This window comes from Phascolarctos cinereus, unplaced genomic scaffold (genome assembly GCF_003287225.1).
Source record: "Phascolarctos cinereus isolate Bilbo 61053 unplaced genomic scaffold, phaCin_HiC Scaffold_1;HRSCAF=81, whole genome shotgun sequence".
In the NCBI taxonomy this organism is placed as follows: Eukaryota; Metazoa; Chordata; class Mammalia; order Diprotodontia; family Phascolarctidae; genus Phascolarctos; species Phascolarctos cinereus.
In genome coordinates, this window is record NW_027555514.1 from 272,225,600 (window position 1) to 272,244,957 (window position 19,358).

General features: G+C 42.3%; 1 protein-coding gene across 1 annotated transcript in view; it reads right to left on the reverse strand.

Moving 5' to 3' along the window:
* PAH (phenylalanine hydroxylase) overlaps window positions 1–19,358 on the reverse strand; it is a 69,432-nt gene that overhangs the window by 14,081 nt on the left and 35,993 nt on the right. Inside the window, exons 5-6 of the mRNA XM_020982365.2 lie at window positions 8,756–8,823; window positions 2,650–2,846 (exon numbers count right to left, since the gene is read on the reverse strand). Coding sequence (XP_020838024.1) covers window positions 2,650–2,846; window positions 8,756–8,823 — 265 coding nt within the window. The remainder of the gene's footprint in view (window positions 1–2,649; window positions 2,847–8,755; window positions 8,824–19,358) is intronic.

The following is a 19,358-nucleotide window of genomic DNA, read 5'->3' on the forward strand; positions in this document are numbered from 1 at the left end:
GAGATAAAATTCCCTCCGTAATGAAAGTCAAAACATCCAGGGACAGGATTGAAGGTGTCTCAAAGGATAAACTAAATCATAAATTGAGTTAAGTAACAAATATATTAATTAAAAGAGTTTCACAGAGAAACACACACAGAAATTAAGGAACATTTTGTGGAACATGATACAATACTACCCAAAGAGTAAAATTTTTGATTGAAGTAGCAAATAATGGAATAAATGAAGTGAATCAGATTAATTGATAATAAGAATAAATTTAAAGAACAATTCCTGCATCTAATGTATCTGAAAAAGCACTTAATGGATATGCCAAATGATGTTACAGGTTTGGAAGACAATACAAGGAGTAGCGACCCCAGACAAACATGGATATAAAGAAGTAGTCACTTGAGGCCAGAGGCATCTTCAAGGAGTGGGATCTCTGACAACAAAGAAAGGAAGTGGCTAGGTGGCACACTGGATAGAGTGCTGGGCCTGGAGTCAGGAAAACCTGAGTGCAAATCTAGCCTCAGACACTTACTAGCTGTGTGACCCTGGGCAAGTCAATTAACCCTGTTTGCCTCAATTTCTTCATCTGCAAAATGAGCAGGAGAAGGAAATGTTGAACCACTCCAGTATCTTTGCCAAGAAAACCCCAAATGGGGTTGTGGACAGGCAGACATGACTGAAAATGACTAAACAACAGAGACTAAAAAGAGTCATCCAGGGATGTGCTGATATATGTAAAACAACTGTTTGTTGAGGGGCAATTGTATGTTGGACACGTTTTTAAGTCTAGATAATTAACAAAACAAATCAAGCCCTGACATATAGAGTTGGCTGATTTCTTAGTTATAAATGCTTATAATGAAAATTTAGCAATCAGCTCTTGGATCAGAGGTGGCTCCAGCACATGGCTGCAGTTATCCCTGGTCATTAAGAATCACGTTATGAAGAACAGACCCTGGGGACCCACAGGAGCAACTTACCCAGCAGAGATGCCACATTCAGGGGGAAGCTTTATGTAGACTTTACACAAGAGAAAAAACTTTGAGTATCAGAAGAATACCAAAGCCTGGCTCATGTGTTCCCTACATATGGTGCCTCGTTACCACTGTCTCTAAGTTCCCACAGAAACCATGTGTATCAGTGGGAGAGTACACCTCATATTTCTGGGAGGGAGCATTTTGTAACTCTTGATCTTACTACGCCATATAAACAAATGACTTTGCTAAGAGCTGCATGTATCTGTCATCTGATTATTAGTGGGAAGTGCATCAGTGGGGGCTTGTGATCTATAGTAGCAGGAATACATACTGAAAGACTGCATATTTCAACCTGAGATTAATCAACTCCCTAGGAACCCAACTTGAAAACCCATGGGTGCTAGTTAGGGAGAAGACCAAAAATGAGCACCTAAAAAATGAGGTAAATAACATTTTCCAATCAGTCAGCTACCCAAAGGCCAAGTCTTCCAGGTCCCCTTTGTCAGCTAAACAGGAAGGATCGCCCTTGATTCACAAGGCAGCACAGCATTGTGGAAAGAAGGCCTGAGAGCTAAGAAGTCATGGGTCTGAGTCCCTCTTATGGCATGTAGCAGCTTGATAGCCCTTAACTTGCCAGTGCCTCCAGACAGCTCTTTAAAACTATAAAATATAGATGCATGGTTAATCTGCATTAGTGGAGAGAGTTTCTTCCTTGGGAATTCCCTATACTAAGGAAAGCACAGGCCCAGCCCTCCCCATCAGCTTCTTCCTACACATTCACAAAGTCACAAAACATTGCACTTTATAGTTTGCAGAGCACTTTATTGAGAACTACGAAAGACCCTAGAGGCATCAAGTCCATCAAGTCCATCAAGTCCAATGCCCTATTCTATAGTTAAGGAAATGGAAGATGCAGAGAAGGTCACTGGTTTGTTCAGGGAGTATCCAGGACCACATAGCTGGCAAGTGTCTGAGATGGGATTTAAACCTAGGTCTTCCTATCTCTAAAACTAGGGGCCTGTTTACTAAGTTGTGATGCCTCTTCTACGTGGGCATTATCCCCTTCAGTCTGGGGCAACTTAGACCTTATAGATAATATTGATATTATAGAGAAAATGGAAGAAGTATATAATTATCATTTAACAGAGGAAGACATTGAGGTCAAGAAAGTTTAAAGGCTTGCCATGGTCATGTGGCTAGTAAGAAGCAGAACTAAGATTTGAATCCATGTCTCCTCCCCCTCCCTCCCTCCACCCTTCTCCCTTTCTCTCACTCTTTCCTTCTCTCTGTATCTCTCTCCCCCTCTCTCTCTCCCCTCCTACCCTCTCTATGTCTCTGTCTCTCTTCCTCCTACCTTCTCTCTGTCTCTGTCCTCTCCCCTCCCTCCTCCCTCCCTCTTTTCCTCTCTCTCTCTCTCTCTCTCTCTCTCTCTCTCTCTCTCTCTCTCTCTCTCTCTCTCTCTCCCCCTCTCTCTTTTTCTCCCTTCCCCCCCTCTCTCTTCCTCTCTCCTTCCTTCTCTCTCTGTCTTTGTCTCTCTGTCTTACACACACACGCAAGTATAGGATGGGAGGATACCAGAGGTAGGGATAATCATGAAATTCAACAACTAAAATTATGCAAATACAATGACTTTCCTAGAAGAAGATGTCTCACCTAGATCTTAAGTAGTAGGTAAACTTACTTTGTAGAAACTGAGAAACATCCTCGAGCTGTGGAATATTGTCTTCCTGGAAACCACAATATTTTTCCAGAAGAGGGAAGATGTGATTGTGCTCATAGCAGGCATGAGTTTTATATAAAGACTTCAGGGTCTTGAACACCACGCCCCATGTTTTCTTCTCTTCATCTGTGTACTCAACTCTTGGGATAGGCTGCCCACTGGAACAAAGATGTAGAAAATAGAGATATGGGTCTGAGGATAAAGACAGTCTTAACAGGAGATGATAGAATCATAGACCCAGGCCTAGAAGGGATTTCAAGACAGTGTTATTACCAATAATAAAAATAAGGAAACTGAGGACCAGAAAGGCTGTCACTTGTGCAAGATCAGACAGCTACTAAGTGGTAGAATTATGAGCTGAAAACTTAAATCCAAAATTTCATGAATCTAAGACTAATGCTTTCCATCAGACCATGGTGGCATCATAAGATCATAGATAGAGCTGTAAGGAATCATAGAGACTACTGAGTCTACCTCCAACTCACTTTACAGATGAAGAAACTGGGCTATCAAAAGTTTAAGTAATTTGTCCAGGGTCACACAACTAGTAAGTATCTGAGACAGAATTTGAACCCAGATCCTCCTGATTCTCAATCCAGTACCTTGTCCACTCTATTATGTTTGCTATGTGTAACAGTTGTTTCACCAAGAAGTTGTAGGGGTTTAAAAATGCAAAAAAAAAAATCTATTTCTTAAAATAGGTATGTTAAGCACTAGAGACACCTGTCCATGCTCCATGACTCCGACAAAATAATCTGGAAGGATATTAGAAATAATCATCTATCCATAGTCAGGTCTGGGCAGTTCAACTTATTTAAAAGAAGAATGATTCCTATATGTGAAGATTTAACTTTATCATTATTAGGGCAGTTAGAAGGAGTCTGCATAGAGAAAGGACATGGGTTTGAGTCAATTATTTTGGGGTTATCCCCCAAAAAAGAATGTATGGGTGAGAAAGAGGAATGCACTGGGAGAAGGGAGAAGTAGAATGGGACAAATTTTCTCAGCTAAAGGAGGCACACAAGGACGAGCTTTTATAGTAAAGGGGGAAATGGGGCAGGTGGTGGCAGGCAATACTTGAGCAACACTCTCATCAGAATTGGTTCAAAGAGGAAAGACACACACACACACACACACACACACACACACACAGTTGGGTATAGAAATCTTTCTTACCCCATAGGGAGACAAAAGGGGAAGAAGATAAGAGATGGGGGGGAGATGAAAAGGGGGCAGATTGGATAAGCAATGTTCCAAAGCAAGACAGACTTTTGAGGAGGGACAGGATAAAAAGGGAGATAGGGAGGGAGAGGGAGAGGGAGAGGGAGGGAGAGGGAGAGGGAGAGGGAGAGGGAGGGAGAGGGAGAGGGAGGGAGAGGGAAAGAGAGAGAAAGAGAGAGAGAGAGAGAGAGAGAGAGAGAGAGAGAGAGAGAGAGAGAGAGAGAGAGAGAGAGAGAGAGAGAGAGAGAGAGAAACAGAGGAAAATGGGATGGAAGGAAATGCAGTTAGTGATCCTAACTGTGAATGTGAATGGGATGAGCTAACCCATAGAATGGAAGCAACTAGAAGAATAGATAGGAAATCAGAATCCAAAAATATGTTTTGTACAAGAGATACACTTGGGACAGAAAGACACACAGAGTTGAAATGAAGGGCTGGAGCAGAGGCTATTACACTTCAGCTGAAGTAAAGAGGAGAGGGACAGTGATTATGACCTCAGACAAAGTAAAAGTAGAATTAGACCTAATTGAAAGAGATAATCAGGGAAACTATATTTTGCTAAAAGGTACCATAGACAATGAAGTAATATTAACAAATTTTACAGCAAGTTTCTCTGATAAAGACTTCATTTCTCAAATATTTAGAGAACTGAGTCAAATTTATGAAGAGACATTTCCCAATTGATAAATGGTCAAAGGCTATGAACAAGTAGCTTTCAGAAGATGAAATCAAAGCTACCTATAGTCATATGAAAAAATGCTCTAAATCAGTATTGATTAGACAAAGGCAAATTAAATCAACTCTGAGGTACCACCTCACACCTATTAGAAATGATAAATGCTGGAGAGAATGAGGGAAAATAGGTACACTAATGAATTGTTAGTGGAGTAGTGAACTGGTCCAACCATTCAGGAGAATAATTTGTAACTATGCCCAAAGGACTATAAAACTATGTATATCCTTTGATCCAGCAATACTAAAACTAGATATGTATCCCAAAGAGATCAAAAATAAAGGAAAAGGGCCTATACATACAAAAATAGTTATAGTAGTTCTTTTGGTGGTGGCAAAGAATTTGGTTGTTGAGGGGATGCCCATCAATTGGGGAATGGCTGAACAAGTTGTGGTATGTGAATGTGATGGAATACTTTTGTGCTATGAGAAATGACAAGGGAAGTGGTTTAAGAAAACCATGGCAAGACCTAAATGAACTGATGCAAAGTGAAGTGAGAAGAACTGGGAGATCATTGTGCATAGTAATAGAAATGTTGTAATGATGATCAACTATGAAAGACATGGCTACTCTGATTAACATGATGATCCAAGACAATTCCAAAGAATTCATGATGAAAAAAATGCTGTTCACCTCCATAGTGAGAACAGATGAACTCTGAGTGCAAATTGAAGTATACTTCTCTCTCAATTTGTTTGCTTTTTTGTGATATAGCTGATATGGAAATGTTTTGCGTGGTTTCACATGCATAATTGATATCTTTATTGTTTGCCTTCTCATTGGGTGAGGGAGGACTGGGAGGGAGAGAAGCTGGAACTCAAAATTTAAAAAGAAAATAGTGTTAAAATAAATAATAACTGTATACATTTTTAAATAAGAAAAGGAAGAATGAACTGGTTCCTCAAGCAGAGACAATATCATCAATCTTCAGCCCTTTTCTAAAAGTGGGAATACTAACTGTCAGACAAGATAAGTCTCAGTCTTTTTCAGCATGGCTGTCTGGTCATAGGAGAAATTCCCTTGGGTCCTGAGTAGACCAGGGTGTTTGGGGTGGAGTGTGATTCCTGGCATCTTTTGTATCTGCAAAAGGAGGCAATGCTACTCACCGATCTCAGCTCTCACATTCTGTGACCTATGATGCCATTTGAGGTGGAGAGCGGTGGCAGAAAGGGAGAGAGTGTTTATCTCGTGCTTAAGAATTGAGAGGGAGACAATCCATGAGTGCTCTGCAGTGGTCAGCTTTGATTCTGGGAAGAGAATTCCTTGACATGATGGCTGAGCAGCAGCCCAAAGTATCCGTCACAAGCCCCCATCTTAGGGATACAAAGTCATCTATCACAACTCAATCAAAATGAGGTCTTTGGTATATTTTCAATAGAAGGAAAACCTGTATCAGGCTCCTCAGTGAAACCAGATTTCCTTTTTTCCCCTTCTTTTCTCCATTTTTATAAGAGGCAGATTGTAATTTTTTTCTCTTAAAGCTGAGACCAAGATGTGTTAATAATTTCCTATTTATCCTACCTGTGGTTTGCTTGTATATGTTGATTTTCTTATTGTCTCTCCTCATTAAATTATGAACTTCTTGAGGGCAAAGACTGTCTTTTGCCTATTTTTTCATGCTGTATTTCCCAAGCTTAGCACAATACCTGGCATATAGTAGGTGCTTAATAAATATTGGTTATAGAAACCGTACAGAAATCTAAAACCCTTAAGAAATGGACCTCAGAGGTCAATTATGACTCAGAGCGTGAATCCTACTCACTGTATCACTGAGAATTATACATCCAATTGTAGGCCCCCAAGGATGGGAACTCTCTGTAGACATATGCATTTTCAGACATCTCTAATTGTGAGAAATTTTGTCTTTTTAGCAAGGCAGCCCTGGAATAGTGACTAGAAATCTGAACTCAGTCAGGAACACTCGGGTTCAAGAAGACTCATCTTCCTGAGTTCAAATCTGTCCTTAGATACTTACTAGCTGGGTGACCCTGGGCAAGTCACTTAACCCTGCTTGCCTCAGTTTCCTCATCTATAAAATGAGCTGGAGAAGGAAATGGCAAACCATTGCAGTATCTTTCCGAAGAAAACCCCAAAATGGGGTCATGAAGAGTCAGACATGACTGAAAAATGACTGAACAATAACAATCTGGTTCCCATCTACCTTTCTAGTCTTTTCTCTCCTTGCTCTCCCCACTCCCTATACACTTTACAAGCAGTGGTACCAAACTCAAATACAAATGGTTCCCTGCTGGCTGCACATTGACTTAGAAAACCACAAATTAACATTATCTCTGTTGTATTGTATATTTATTTCTTTTGTTAAATATTTCCCAGTTACATTTTAATCTAATGTGGGCTGCCCTAAGGGCTTTTGCAAGCCATTAATATTCTGTAGGCCAGAATTTGACCTCTGTACCGTACACCTAATCAAACTGGCCTGCTTGTCTTTCTTCAGCTCAGCATTTCACCCCTGATCTATGTGCCTTTCACCTCTCCTTCCCTGTCTTGGAGTGTGCCTCTTCCTCCCTCTCTCTCTCTCGGAACCTTTAGCTGCTTTCAACTCACTTCTGGTGCCACTTCAGGCAGAAAACCTTTCTTGGTCTCTTTATTCATTAGAGCTCTCTCTTCTCTTCAATGATGCATCTTCCAAGGAGAATGTAACTCCTCAAGAGCAGACTGTCTCTTTGTATCCTCAATGCCCAGCTCAAAAGCAGTGTGGTACAGTGGATACAGAGTCCAAGGTCCTAGGTTCAAGTCTTACCTCTTATTTACTACCTTTAAAATCTTGGATAAAGTCACAACCTCCATGGGCCTCAGTTTCCTCAACTGTAATGAGGGGATTGGCTTCCGAGGCACCTTCTTATAGCTATGATCCTAGTAGATAATTCTTAGATCAGGTGGGTAGAAAGTATACCATATTTCACCACATAATCATTGCAGATTTTATGCCAAATTTTTTTGCAAAAAAGTGGGGTGTGATTATTATGTGAAACTCTTTTTTAAAAAAATTGTGCTGGTATTACTTAAAAATCATTTATTACTAAACTGTCTTTGATGCAATATTAGGATGCACAGAATACTCATGCATATATATTAAAATTAAATACTGACAATGCCAGTGCTCTGAGAATTCTAGCCTCAAGGCTCACAATGCTCGAGAGTTAAGTGTGTATCCATATGCCACTGGTGAATACATTGCGACTCTGTTTACCTTTTAAGCAGCATGACAAGCAGAATTATACCATGTGATGATTACTTGATGAAAGGTTATAAGCCAATTTTAGACTGAAAAAAACTAGGCAGTACCAACAATTATGTGGTGAAATATGGTGTCTAGGATTTGAAGTCAGGAAGATGAGCCCAAATCCATTCTCAGATATCTACTGGCTGTGACCTTGGGAAAATAATTTAATCTCTCTGTGTCTCAGTTTCCTCATCTGGAAAATAAGGGAGGATGGATTTGATGACCTCTAAGTACCCTTCTAGCTCTAAATCTGTGATCCTATGACCACCCACAATAAAATACCGAAGATCAAGTTTTTTCCTTCTCTCCATTTTCTTTTAGCTGGAATGAGCAGGGAAGGCAGAGAAACCCCCACTCCTACTCCCCCTCCACTCTCCCCAAAACAAATCCCACCCTAAATTTGTGCAGGGCATATGGGTTAGGTGGATGAAAGTAGGGCATTGAGTCCTAGTTTACCCTGAGACCACAAGGGATTCATTATTTGATGCCCAGAATAGAGACCTCTCTTTCATGTAAATGATTCTCTCCCCTCCTTGGTATTCCCCATTGAAAGATGTGGGGGAGACCAGAGAGGGCTGATTCAAGCTAGAGCCCTTTGTAGTTATAGAAGACAAAGCTTCTGCAATTATCCAACAAAGCTGAGAGGAGAGAGAGCAGGCTCAATAGCACTGGGGGCAATTTCTTTTTGTCTTCTGGCAATTTTTTGATAAATGCTGGTAGCCCAGGGTTTGGACACCCACACAGAAAAAAAGGAAAGGATACAGTCTCTAGGCAATCATTTCTCAATCCAGCAAAATTAGAGGTGGGGGAGGAGAGCCTTTGGGGTTTGCTTTCCTTTCTTCCCCAGCTGGGAGGTGAGGGACACTTACTGTCTGTAGTTGTAGGCAATGTCGGCAAATTGCTTCCGCCTGGCCCGATACACGGGATCTTTAAAGCCCTAAGGAGAAAAAGCATCATGTTTAGGATTACAGGATCATAGTTCGAGAGCTTCAAAGAACCTCAAAGGCCTTCCAACCCAGCTTTTTACAATTAAGGAAACTGAGGCCCAGAGAGAGATGAAGTGGCTTGTCCAAGACCACACAGGTAGTGAGTAGCCAAGCTGAGATTTGAACCAAGTCCTCTGATTCCATGTTTCTCAGAAACATTTGGGAAGAAATAGTATGATCAAGTGTCAAGTAGGGCATAGAAAGAGAGAGAGACAGAGAGAGAGAGAGGACAGAGAGACAGAGAGACAGAGAGAGAGACAGAGAGACAGAGAGATAGGTAGAGCCTATATCAGATTGCATGCCATCTTGGGGAGGGAGATAGGGAGGGAGGGGAAGAAAAATTTAAAACTCAAAAGCTTGTCAAAGTGATTGTTGATAACTAAAACTAAATTAATAAAAGTGAGGGAGAGGAGAGGAGAGGAGAGGAGAGGAGAGGAGAGGAGAGGAGAGGAGAGGAGGAGAGGAGAGGAGAGGAGAGGAGAGGAGAGGAAGGAGAGGGAAGAGGAGAGGAGAGGGGAAGAAACAGATAAAGAGGAGGGAGGGAGGGAGACAGACAGAGAAACTGAAAGGCAGAGAGTTTAAATAGTAGATGAATGGCTGTAGCTGGAATCCAAACCTGCCAACATGAAGGTAGTTTAGGATAATGGAGCCAACCCAAAGAGAGAAAGAAGGAGTGGATGCCATATTAGTACACAGCATTACAACTCTCAGCATTATGTCTTTGAATAGGCTCTTCCCAAGTCTGGAATGCTCTCTAGTGAGTTTTAACCAAAGTCTTAGTTATAAGTGCAGTATTTTAGGATGGGAACTGCAAAGCTGGAAGAGGCCCAGACTGAAGCAAGCAGAGGGATGAAGGGCCTCATGCTACATGAGAATCAAGTAAAGGAGCTGGGGATACCTAACCCAGAGAGGAACAGACTCACTTAAAGGATGTAAGAGATGTCTTGGTCTGGGTGGCACTGCAGTGGATAGAGCACTGGGCCTGGAATTAGGCAGAAAGAAACATCTTCCTGAGTTCAAATCTGGCCTCAGACACTTACTAGCTGTGTGACCCTGGGCAAGTCACTTCATCCTGTTTGCCTCAGTTTCCTCATTTATAAAATGAGCTAGAAAAGGAAATGGCAAACCACTCCAGGATCTTTGCCAGGAAAACCCCAAATGGGGTCAAGGAGAGTTGGAAATGACTGTAAAACAACTGAACAACAAAATTGGTCTGCTTGGTGCTAGAGAGCAGAACTAGGGACAACCACCATCCTTCCAGTTCCCTGGACTCAAAGATGTCATCCTTGCCTCTTCACCCTCTCTCTCTCTTTCCCCAAAATCAATCCACAAGTTTTGTCATTTCTAACTTTAAATGTCTCCTAAATATGTCCCCTCCTCTCCTTTGAAACTGCTACCCACCTGGCTCAGCCCCTCAGCCCCTCACACCTGGATTATTACAATAGCTACTGGTGGATCTGTCTGCCTCAAGTCTCTTCCCACTCCACTCCATCCTCCGTTCAGCTGTCAAAGTGATCTCCTTAAAGCCTGGGTCTGACCATGTCCAGCTCTCCCATTCAATGAACTCCAGTAGCTTTCCTATTGCCCCCACGATGAAATATAACAATCCTGTTTGGCTTTCATAGTCTTCCATAACCTGGTCCCCTCTGACCTTTCTGGCTTTTCTACACCTTACTTACCCAAACCCCCATAAATTCTGTGATCCAGCCACACTAGCTTCCTAGCTGTTCCTTGAACACTACGCTCCATCCCCTGACTCAGAACGTTCTTATTGGCTGTCCACTGTGTCTAGGACTCTTTCCTCCCTCATCTCTGCTTCCCAGCTTCCCTAGAGCCTTAGAGGAAGTCTGACCTTCTGTAAGAAATCTTTTCTGATTACCCTTAATGCTAGAGCCTCCCCTCTGCTGAATACGCCCGACTTAGCCCAGTCTTTATCATTTCTATATGCAGCTGTTTGCATGTCATCTGAGTTCCTTGAGAGCAGGGACAGTCTTTTGCTTTTCTTTCCATGCCCATTGCTTAATATGGTCCCTGGCACATAGTAGGTGCTTGTTGATTGACACATGGTGGAAGTTGTAGAGTGGCAGATTGGGTCTCACAAAATGAAAAGCCACCCAAAGATCAAAACTGTGCATACATAGTAAGCTGCCCCAGGAGATAGTGGGTTCTGCCTCAGTAGAGGTCCTTCAGAGAAAGGCTGGATGAACACTTACTAGGCATGTTCTAGAGGGAATTCATGTTAAGGACTAGTCTAGATGTCCTCTGAGGTCCCTTCTCCTTAAGAGTCTAAAAGGTTTTGCCCTGGATAAGACCTGGAACCTTAACATGACAATTTTGTTATCATAGTACATCCAAGGGAAAGAGAACTCAATCTGTACTCGTAAGACCTGGGTACGAATCCTGTTTCATTTGTATGACCTTGGGCAATCAACTTCCCCTCTCTGGACTTTGTGTCCCCCTCTGTTAAATGAGAAGGGGTGGGGCTAGATGACCATCAAGGTCCCCTTCCAGCCCTAAATTTACAATTGTGTGATCCTACCTTGGGCTATACCAACCCTTCCAGATCATCACTGTGTCCAGTTACTGAAACATGGAAGACTCTGGCTCAATAAATTTAATGGGTAATGATGGCTAGAAAGTGCCTGTCCCTAGCAGGTTCTCTGGCAGGTCTTTTGTGGATGCTTCTTACTTCAGAAATCTGGGGTCATTCAAGGACAAAGCAACCAGTTTTGGAGTTCAATGTTATTTTCATTTTAAAAGTTATGGCCACAGAAGGAAATGGACAAGCTGCACCTTGGACCATCAGGACACTTCACACAATGCAGGAAGAACCAAATGTCCCAGGAGGGGGACGTTGTGAAATTGTTTATTCCAGCAGGGCCCCCTTGGAGAGGCCTCTTGTGACAGTGGATGGTTTGATGTTTCAGAAGATGTTTTTCAACTTTTGGAAGGCACCTCCCCAACACATACACGTGAGCATGTGCGCGTGCACACACACACACACACACACACACACACACACACACATTGAATGACCCCTTCAAACAAGTTCATGGGATCATAGAATTGTAGACTTAGGGCTGGTAGGGAATATCAGAGACTGCTTTATACTACAGAGGAGAAAACTGAGGCCCAGAGAGGTTATAGGATCATAGATCTAGAGTTGGAAGGGACCATCGAGCTCATCCAGCCCAACCCACTCATTTTTACAGTGAAGGAAACTGAGGCCCAAAGAGCTAAACAAATTATAGACCTAGAACCAGAAAGGACCTCAGAGGCTGTCTAGTCTAACCCCCTCATTTTACAGATGAGGAAACTGAGGCACAGGGAAAGGAAATGACTTTTCTAGGGTCACACATCTGGTAGGTATCTGAGATGGGATTTGAACTCAGAATCCTCTGAGGTCAGCATCTGTGGGGGTTTTTTTGTTTTTTTTTTTTTAACCATACCACCATACTTCCTCCCCACCTCTGTTCTCTGACAAGTATGGTGTACTGCACCAGAGTTCCATCCTCACCTCTGCTCTTTGTTCACCTGGTGTCCTCAGCACAATCATTGTCTGGGCCTCAGTTTCTTCCTCTGTGAAATGAGGACCAAATGATCTCTAAAGTCTTTTCCAGTCCCAGAATTCTATGACTGATGTGCAGAACTGAGAATAACCACCAGGTTTAGTTGAGAATGAAGTGCAATCTTTACAAGAGGAGAGTTGAATTTGGGGGCTTCAGTAGAGTGAAAGGTTTAATGTCCTTGGTTCTGATGACCTTTCCTTTCCTTCCTTTCCTTCCCTTCCTTTTTACCTTCTCTCTCCCTTCCCCTTCCCTTCTCCCTTCTCCCTTCCTCCTTTCCTTCTCTTCCCTCTTCCCTTCCCTTCCATCTTGACTTTCCCCCTTCCCATTCCCTTGCCTTCCCTTCCCATATTTATTAGACATCAATGTAGCGCCATGCAATGAGAAGACCGCAATGGATTTATAGTCAAAGGACCAGGGTTCAAACTCCCCCTTTGTCACTCACTAACCACATGATCCTAGTTAAGTGACTTTACCTCTCTTAGCCTCAGTTTCCTTATCTGTGAGGATGGTCTGAGAGGTCCCTTCTATTTCTAAATACTATGATAATTGATTATTTCAGAGGTGAATATGAGTAGACAAAAAGTAGGATTGCCCCTCTATTTCCCCTTCTCACCTTACCGTGGTCATTTTTGTCTGTGCTGTTGTACTTCTGTGGGACTAACCAGAATTCCAGCCCTGAGCCTATCATAGAATTGCAGATAATTAGAGTTGGGAGTGATGTCAGAGACTATTGAGTCTAACTATTGTGACCAAGGATCCCCTTTATATCAATCCCCAAAGTGTTGCCACCTAAGCTTTTCTGGGAACCCACCAGCTCCAGAGTCAGCCTATTCTACTATGGACAGCTCGCACCGCTAGGAAGGTTTTTTGACAAGTCAACATGGGCCTCATGACAGTTGCCATGCTGTGTTCCTCATTCTGCCCTTTGGGGCTCAAGCCCGGCAAGTTTCTTCCCTATAACAGCCCTTCAGATCCTTGAAGCCAGTTCTCATGCTCCCATTTAGTTTCCTCTCTGGGCCTGATTTGCCCTTTCCTTTGGTCAGCAGGATGACTATTATGCTTCTATGGGACCCCAGGTCTTCTGTCACCCACAGGGGCTGCAATAAGAAGGGAGTTAGCTATACTTGGTGAATGACTAATCACCCTGTCACCATTTAAACTAATAGCGGCAATTTCAGCAGGCACTGCATGGGATTTATTTATAATTGCTCCATCTCAATTAAACTAATAGCGGCAATTTGGACTGCACAGCACGAAACTCAGTATATTTTGACAGGAAAATAAATTGTTGGGGAAGGAGGGGGGAGGAAGGGAGCAAGCATATTGCAGTAAGATGCAACATGATTTAAACACACACACACACACACACACACACACACACACACACACACACACACACACCCACCCCTAAAAGTTTTTTGCCATAATCATCACAAACAATTCTACAAATTTCATTATGGAGGAAACTGAACAACCAATCAAACTTCCCCAGCCCTGCCTTTAAAATAAGAAAAGGGAGGGTTGGTGGGGGAACAATTCTCTCTGCCCCGTTAGGTGGAAATAGATATTCTCTGGTGTTGCTATTTAGCTGTGTCCAACTCTTTGTGACCCCATTTGGAGTTTTCTTAGCAAAGATATTGGAGTGGTTTGCCATTTCCTTCTCTGGCTCATTTTACAGATGAGGAAACTGAGGCAAGCAGGGTAAATTGACTCGCCCAGAGTCACACAGCTATTAAGTGTCTGAGGCCAGATTTGAATTCAAGAACATGAGTCTTCCTGACTCCTGGCCTGGCACTCTATCCACTGTGCCACTTGGCTGCCCCAACTGTGTTTGTTAGCTTACCTTATTAATGTGGCCAAGACAAAGGGTCCCATCATCCATATGAACTAGGCAGCTCTGCTTTAGTGCAGGACAAAATTAAACCCCTAACAATAGCCAGAGGTGACATTTGTTCATGAAAGGTAAAAATAATATCCCATTATCTTGTTATTTTAATGACTTGTTGCTACAATTACATCTAAGAATTAGGTTCCCACTCTAGATACATACATATGGTAGCTAAATTTTTAATCCAAATTTTTATCCAGACAATAAAAGTGGAAGTCTGAGGTAGTGCTATGGTGTTGAACTCAAATAGAACAGTACATAAGGATCCCTCAGGACGCATATTGACAGCATTAAAATGTAATATTATCTATGTTTATTTTATTTTATTATTTATTATTATATTCTATCACATTGTATATGTTATTTATTTATATTTCATCATTGATTATTTGTTTATTTGTTTTATAATGCTTCTCAATTATGTTTTAGTCTGGTTCAGACCACACTCAGGAATGCTGGGGACCCTGCTGGGCTTTGTATTTTGACACCTCTGTTATAGTAGATAGAGAGGTAGACATGGAATTAGGAAGACTTGGGTTCACATCTCACCTCCTACTCTTAGAAGCTATAAGATCTCAAGTAAGTCATCATCTTTCTGTACTCATCTGTAAAATGGGAACAATGGTCCCTATAATACCTACCACCCAGTGTCGTCAGGAAGTTTAAATGAGATAATGTATGCAAAAAGCTTTGGAAACCTTGCAATCCTATAATAATGCCATATGATGCTTGAAATGCCCATTGTTGTTAAGAATATGAAGGTGCCCATTTCACCTTAAGGGTGCTTGTGTGTATGCATGTGTGCATAAAAATTTTTTTTTCCTTCACTGCCATTGTTTTTTGTACACACAGAATTATCACTTACATGCTCATGGCTTGATAGTACTAGAAGTATAAGAAATGGTTGTTGATCGACTGATTGAAAGCATTCAAAGTGATTGTATAGTGCAAGGTCGACTTTACCATTTCATGGGAGTCATGGACAGGTTGGGGCTTGGTAGAACTGGGCTCGATAAGAACCAACAATGGGATAAGGCATCCTCCCCGCCCCAAATTAAGCTGATTTAAGTGAAGTGCAGTATTATGAACAAAGGAGGTGATGGTCCCGCTTCCCTGACCTGGTTTGGAGTTTTGTGTTCAGTTCTGGGCCCCACAACTTGGGAAGGACAGTGATCACCTGGAGATTGTCCAAGGGAGGGCAATCAGGATAGTGAAGAGCCTTCACACTATGAGGATCAGAGGAAAGGAATGGGCATTTGTAGCCAAGAGAAGGGAAAACCAGAGGTGAGGCAGAGCAGAGAGGAAAAGCGAGCAACCCCCTAGAATGAGGCAAAGATGTGACAGCTCTTCAAGAATTCCAAAGGCCATCATATGAAAGACAAACTAGCTTTTATCTGCAGAACAAGGAACATTATAGCTACTAGCGTTTATATGGACTTTAAGGTTTGTAAAGCCTTTTTGTGTGGAAACTCATTTGGCCCTCACAACAGTCCTGGGAGGTAGGTGTTATTATTATGTGTCACCCCAACCCCCAACGATGAGGAAACTGAACTAGGTGTTTGGGGCAGGATTCAAACTCAGGACTCCCTGCTTCCATATCTTTCCCTCTCTCCATTGCACCACCTAGCTGCCTTGAGAATGAGGATGCAAAGAGTCTGATTGAGCCTTGATGTCAATTAAACTGCCTAGGTGGGAGAGTTCTCCAAAGGCAGAATGAGCCTCCTTGAGAGGGCATAATTCCATTACCAGGGGTCTTCAGGTAAAGACCTGATGATCACTACCTGGAAATATGCGAGAAGGTATATCTCATGCAGACAAGGATTAGATAATATGGCCCACAAAGTATCTTCTGACTCTGATGCTATGAGTCTGTGGTATAGTGGAAAGAAGGCTGAAATGGGTATTAGAGAACCTGGTCTAATCTTTACCTTTGTTCTTAACAATCACTAACTGCTCTGGGCCTCAGTTTCCTCATCTGTAAAAGAAGAGGCTTCAACTAGAGCCTCTCTAAGCTCCCCCATCCTAAGCCTCTGACATCTAGAACAGGACTTGGCAAAGGGAGAGTTACTCTCTTCTCTTTCCATTTCATTTCTCACACTGGGTCAGGAGGGATGGGAAGGCTGGGAGAGCTCTTTACCCTCCATCCAGAAAACAAACCCCTCTCCAAGTGACTGGCCTGGTGGCCCCAATATGAAATATAAGTCATCTTCCAGCTCCAGCTGCCAAGACTCAGGGGTCAGTGGAGGGGTGGGGGCAGGGTGGGGGCAGGAACAGAGATCATATTCAACACAACAGAAATCTCAGAACAGGGGGTCCTTTTGGAAAGAACATTCCTGCTTCCCAGGCTAGGGTTTGTTTCCATCTCACACATTAAATCCAGGGCCACATGTTCTTGTATGAGGGGGCTCAGGGGATGCTGAGAAACACCCAAAGGGGTTTGCCTTGTCCTTGGACTTCGTTCCCAGGACCCAATTTAAACAAATCACAGGAACACAATGAGCCTGCTGCCTACTCTTTGTGGAGGGAATCAGTGTACCTGATAAATTTTATTTTTTACAATAAAATATTCATGGTCCTTAGAGGCCAGGGAAGTCAGAGATGCTAGCTGGATATTTTTTTAAGAAGGGCTAACCAGATTTACAACTGACCACATCTGTACCTGGGTAACATGAAGGTAACCAGAGGAAAATATGGCTTAGGGGTCCTTGACAATTTTCCAATCCACCCCAACAAGTGAGGAAGGATATTCTAGACTCTAGAATCTAGAGGATGAGATTGTGAGATGGGGAGCAAACTGAGGTATTTAGGGGAGCTGGGAACCAGAAGCAAAAGTTACCCCAGACAAGAGTTGGGGTTCAGACCAATTGTGCAGTACAGTGGGCGATGAGATCATAGGAACATTGTTCCAAGGCTGGAAAGGACTTCATAGGCCTTCAGGTCCAACCCTCTCATTTTGACATGTGAAGAAACTGAGGAAGGGTAGGATTTGGATAAGACTGAATGGAATATAGGCTTTGAATGAGCTTGGACCAGCAAGTTCTGTCCTATCTCTGGGCCACATTTTTCTCATATAAAAAAAAATGAAGGGAGGAGTTGGATTGGTTAAACTCCAAGGTCCCTTCTAGTTCTCAAACTTATGCAGTGCTTGGCACATAGTGGGTGCTTAATAAATGTTTATTGATTGATTGATCTATCAAAGATATCAAATCAAGGCAAGGTTTAGATCGGGTCAGGCTTTCCTTCCCCATCAAGAACTTCATACAAATTAAAGGATAGAGAGACTTCTCACTAAGTTGACTAAAAAGTGCCCATCATGCCCAGGGACTGGTAGAATTCTCACTCTTAGCTGTTCTCCTTTTATTCCTCTCCTGGAAGACAAGAATTATCAACTTTGCCATTGGCCACTGGATAAAGAACCTACGATCAAGGCACACTGACCTTGCTGTTCCTCATACTCTCAACTCCCAGCATTTGTGCCAGCTGTCCCTCATGCCTGGAGCTCTCTCCTTCTTCCTCTCTACCTCCTGGCTTCCCTGGCTTCTTTGTTCAAGTGTCTGTTAATGTCTCACCTTTTGCGAGATGCCTTTCCCAGCCCCCTTTAGTCTTAACTCTTTCCCTCCATTCAGTACCCCAAATTTCTCTTGTCTGTAGCTTATTTGTATATAGTTGCTTGCATGTTATCTCTTCCATTAGACTGAGTTCCTTCAGAGCGCAGGTCTTTTGCCTTTCTTTGTATCCTGATGCTTAGCACAGTGCCTAGACACAGTAGGTACATAACAAATGCTTGTTGACTAACATACCACTGGCTCTTTGTCTGCCACTGCACCAACTCTGACCTTCACAACATTCTGAGTATTTGTGAGCAACCTATCTTGAGATAAGGAATCCTAGGAAAGCTATGCTGGGTGGTTCTATGCATTCACTGAGCTAAAACCTCATTTGGAGACTCATCATCAGACTGTGACTATAAATGAAAAAGCTGAGTTTCTAGACTCATTTTCAGGGCTGACTTAAGCATTTTCCCCCTTCTCCAAGTTGTTTCCCTCTGTTGGATGACAGAAACGTGACCCTTTGCTTGCTTAAGTAAATGTTAAGAAATCTGGAAGCAGTCAGAACAAAGGAGGTTATTTTTAAGTGTTTTAAACAATTTGAAAATAAAAGAATGAAAACAAACAAAAGATCAACTCAAGTCCCACTTTCCATATCAAAGATTCCAAAACTTTTTTGTGCCATGGACAACTATGGCGAAATGGATGGACTTCTTTCTCAGAGTAATGTTTTTAAATAAGAAGGCAGTATTAAATTTCACTTAGTTGTTGAGTCATTTCAGTCATATCTGACTCTTTGTGACTCCATTTGGCAGAGATACTGGAGCGGTTTGCCATTTCTTTCTCCTGCTCATTTTACAGATGAGGAAATTGAGGCAAACAGGGTTAAGTGACTTGCCCAGGGTCACATAGCTAGTAAGTGTCTGAGCCTGGATTTGAAACCAGGAAGAGGAGTCTTCCTGATTCCGAGACGATGCTCTATCCTCTGCAGTGCCACCTAGTGGCCCAAATTTCACTTATAATTTAGCAAAAATAAAGTAGTTATTTTTCATATTCAAATTCACGGACCCCCTGACATCTCTTGATGGACTATGGATCCCAGATTAAGAGCCCCTGTTCCACATGAAGCCTTGCTTGGTTTTTCCCCAGCATCTAGTGCCCTCTTCCTTAAAACTACCTTGTATTTATTTTGCGTATACTTACATTTGTGCCTTTTGTCTCCCTAAATAAAATGAAAGCTTCCCGATAGGTAAATTGCAAGACTGATTCTTTTATCTAGGGTCTTCAGTGCCTGCCACTTCTTGGGGGCTTCAATGCTAACTGGCTGACTGATTAACCTCTAAGATCCCTTCTAACTCACAGATATATCAGCAAACAGGTTAACAATATATTTACAAGAGACATGGTGCATTTGAACCAACACACACACATACATACATCACACCCACATCTCAGGACACTCAAAGCAACCCTTTTTTCCT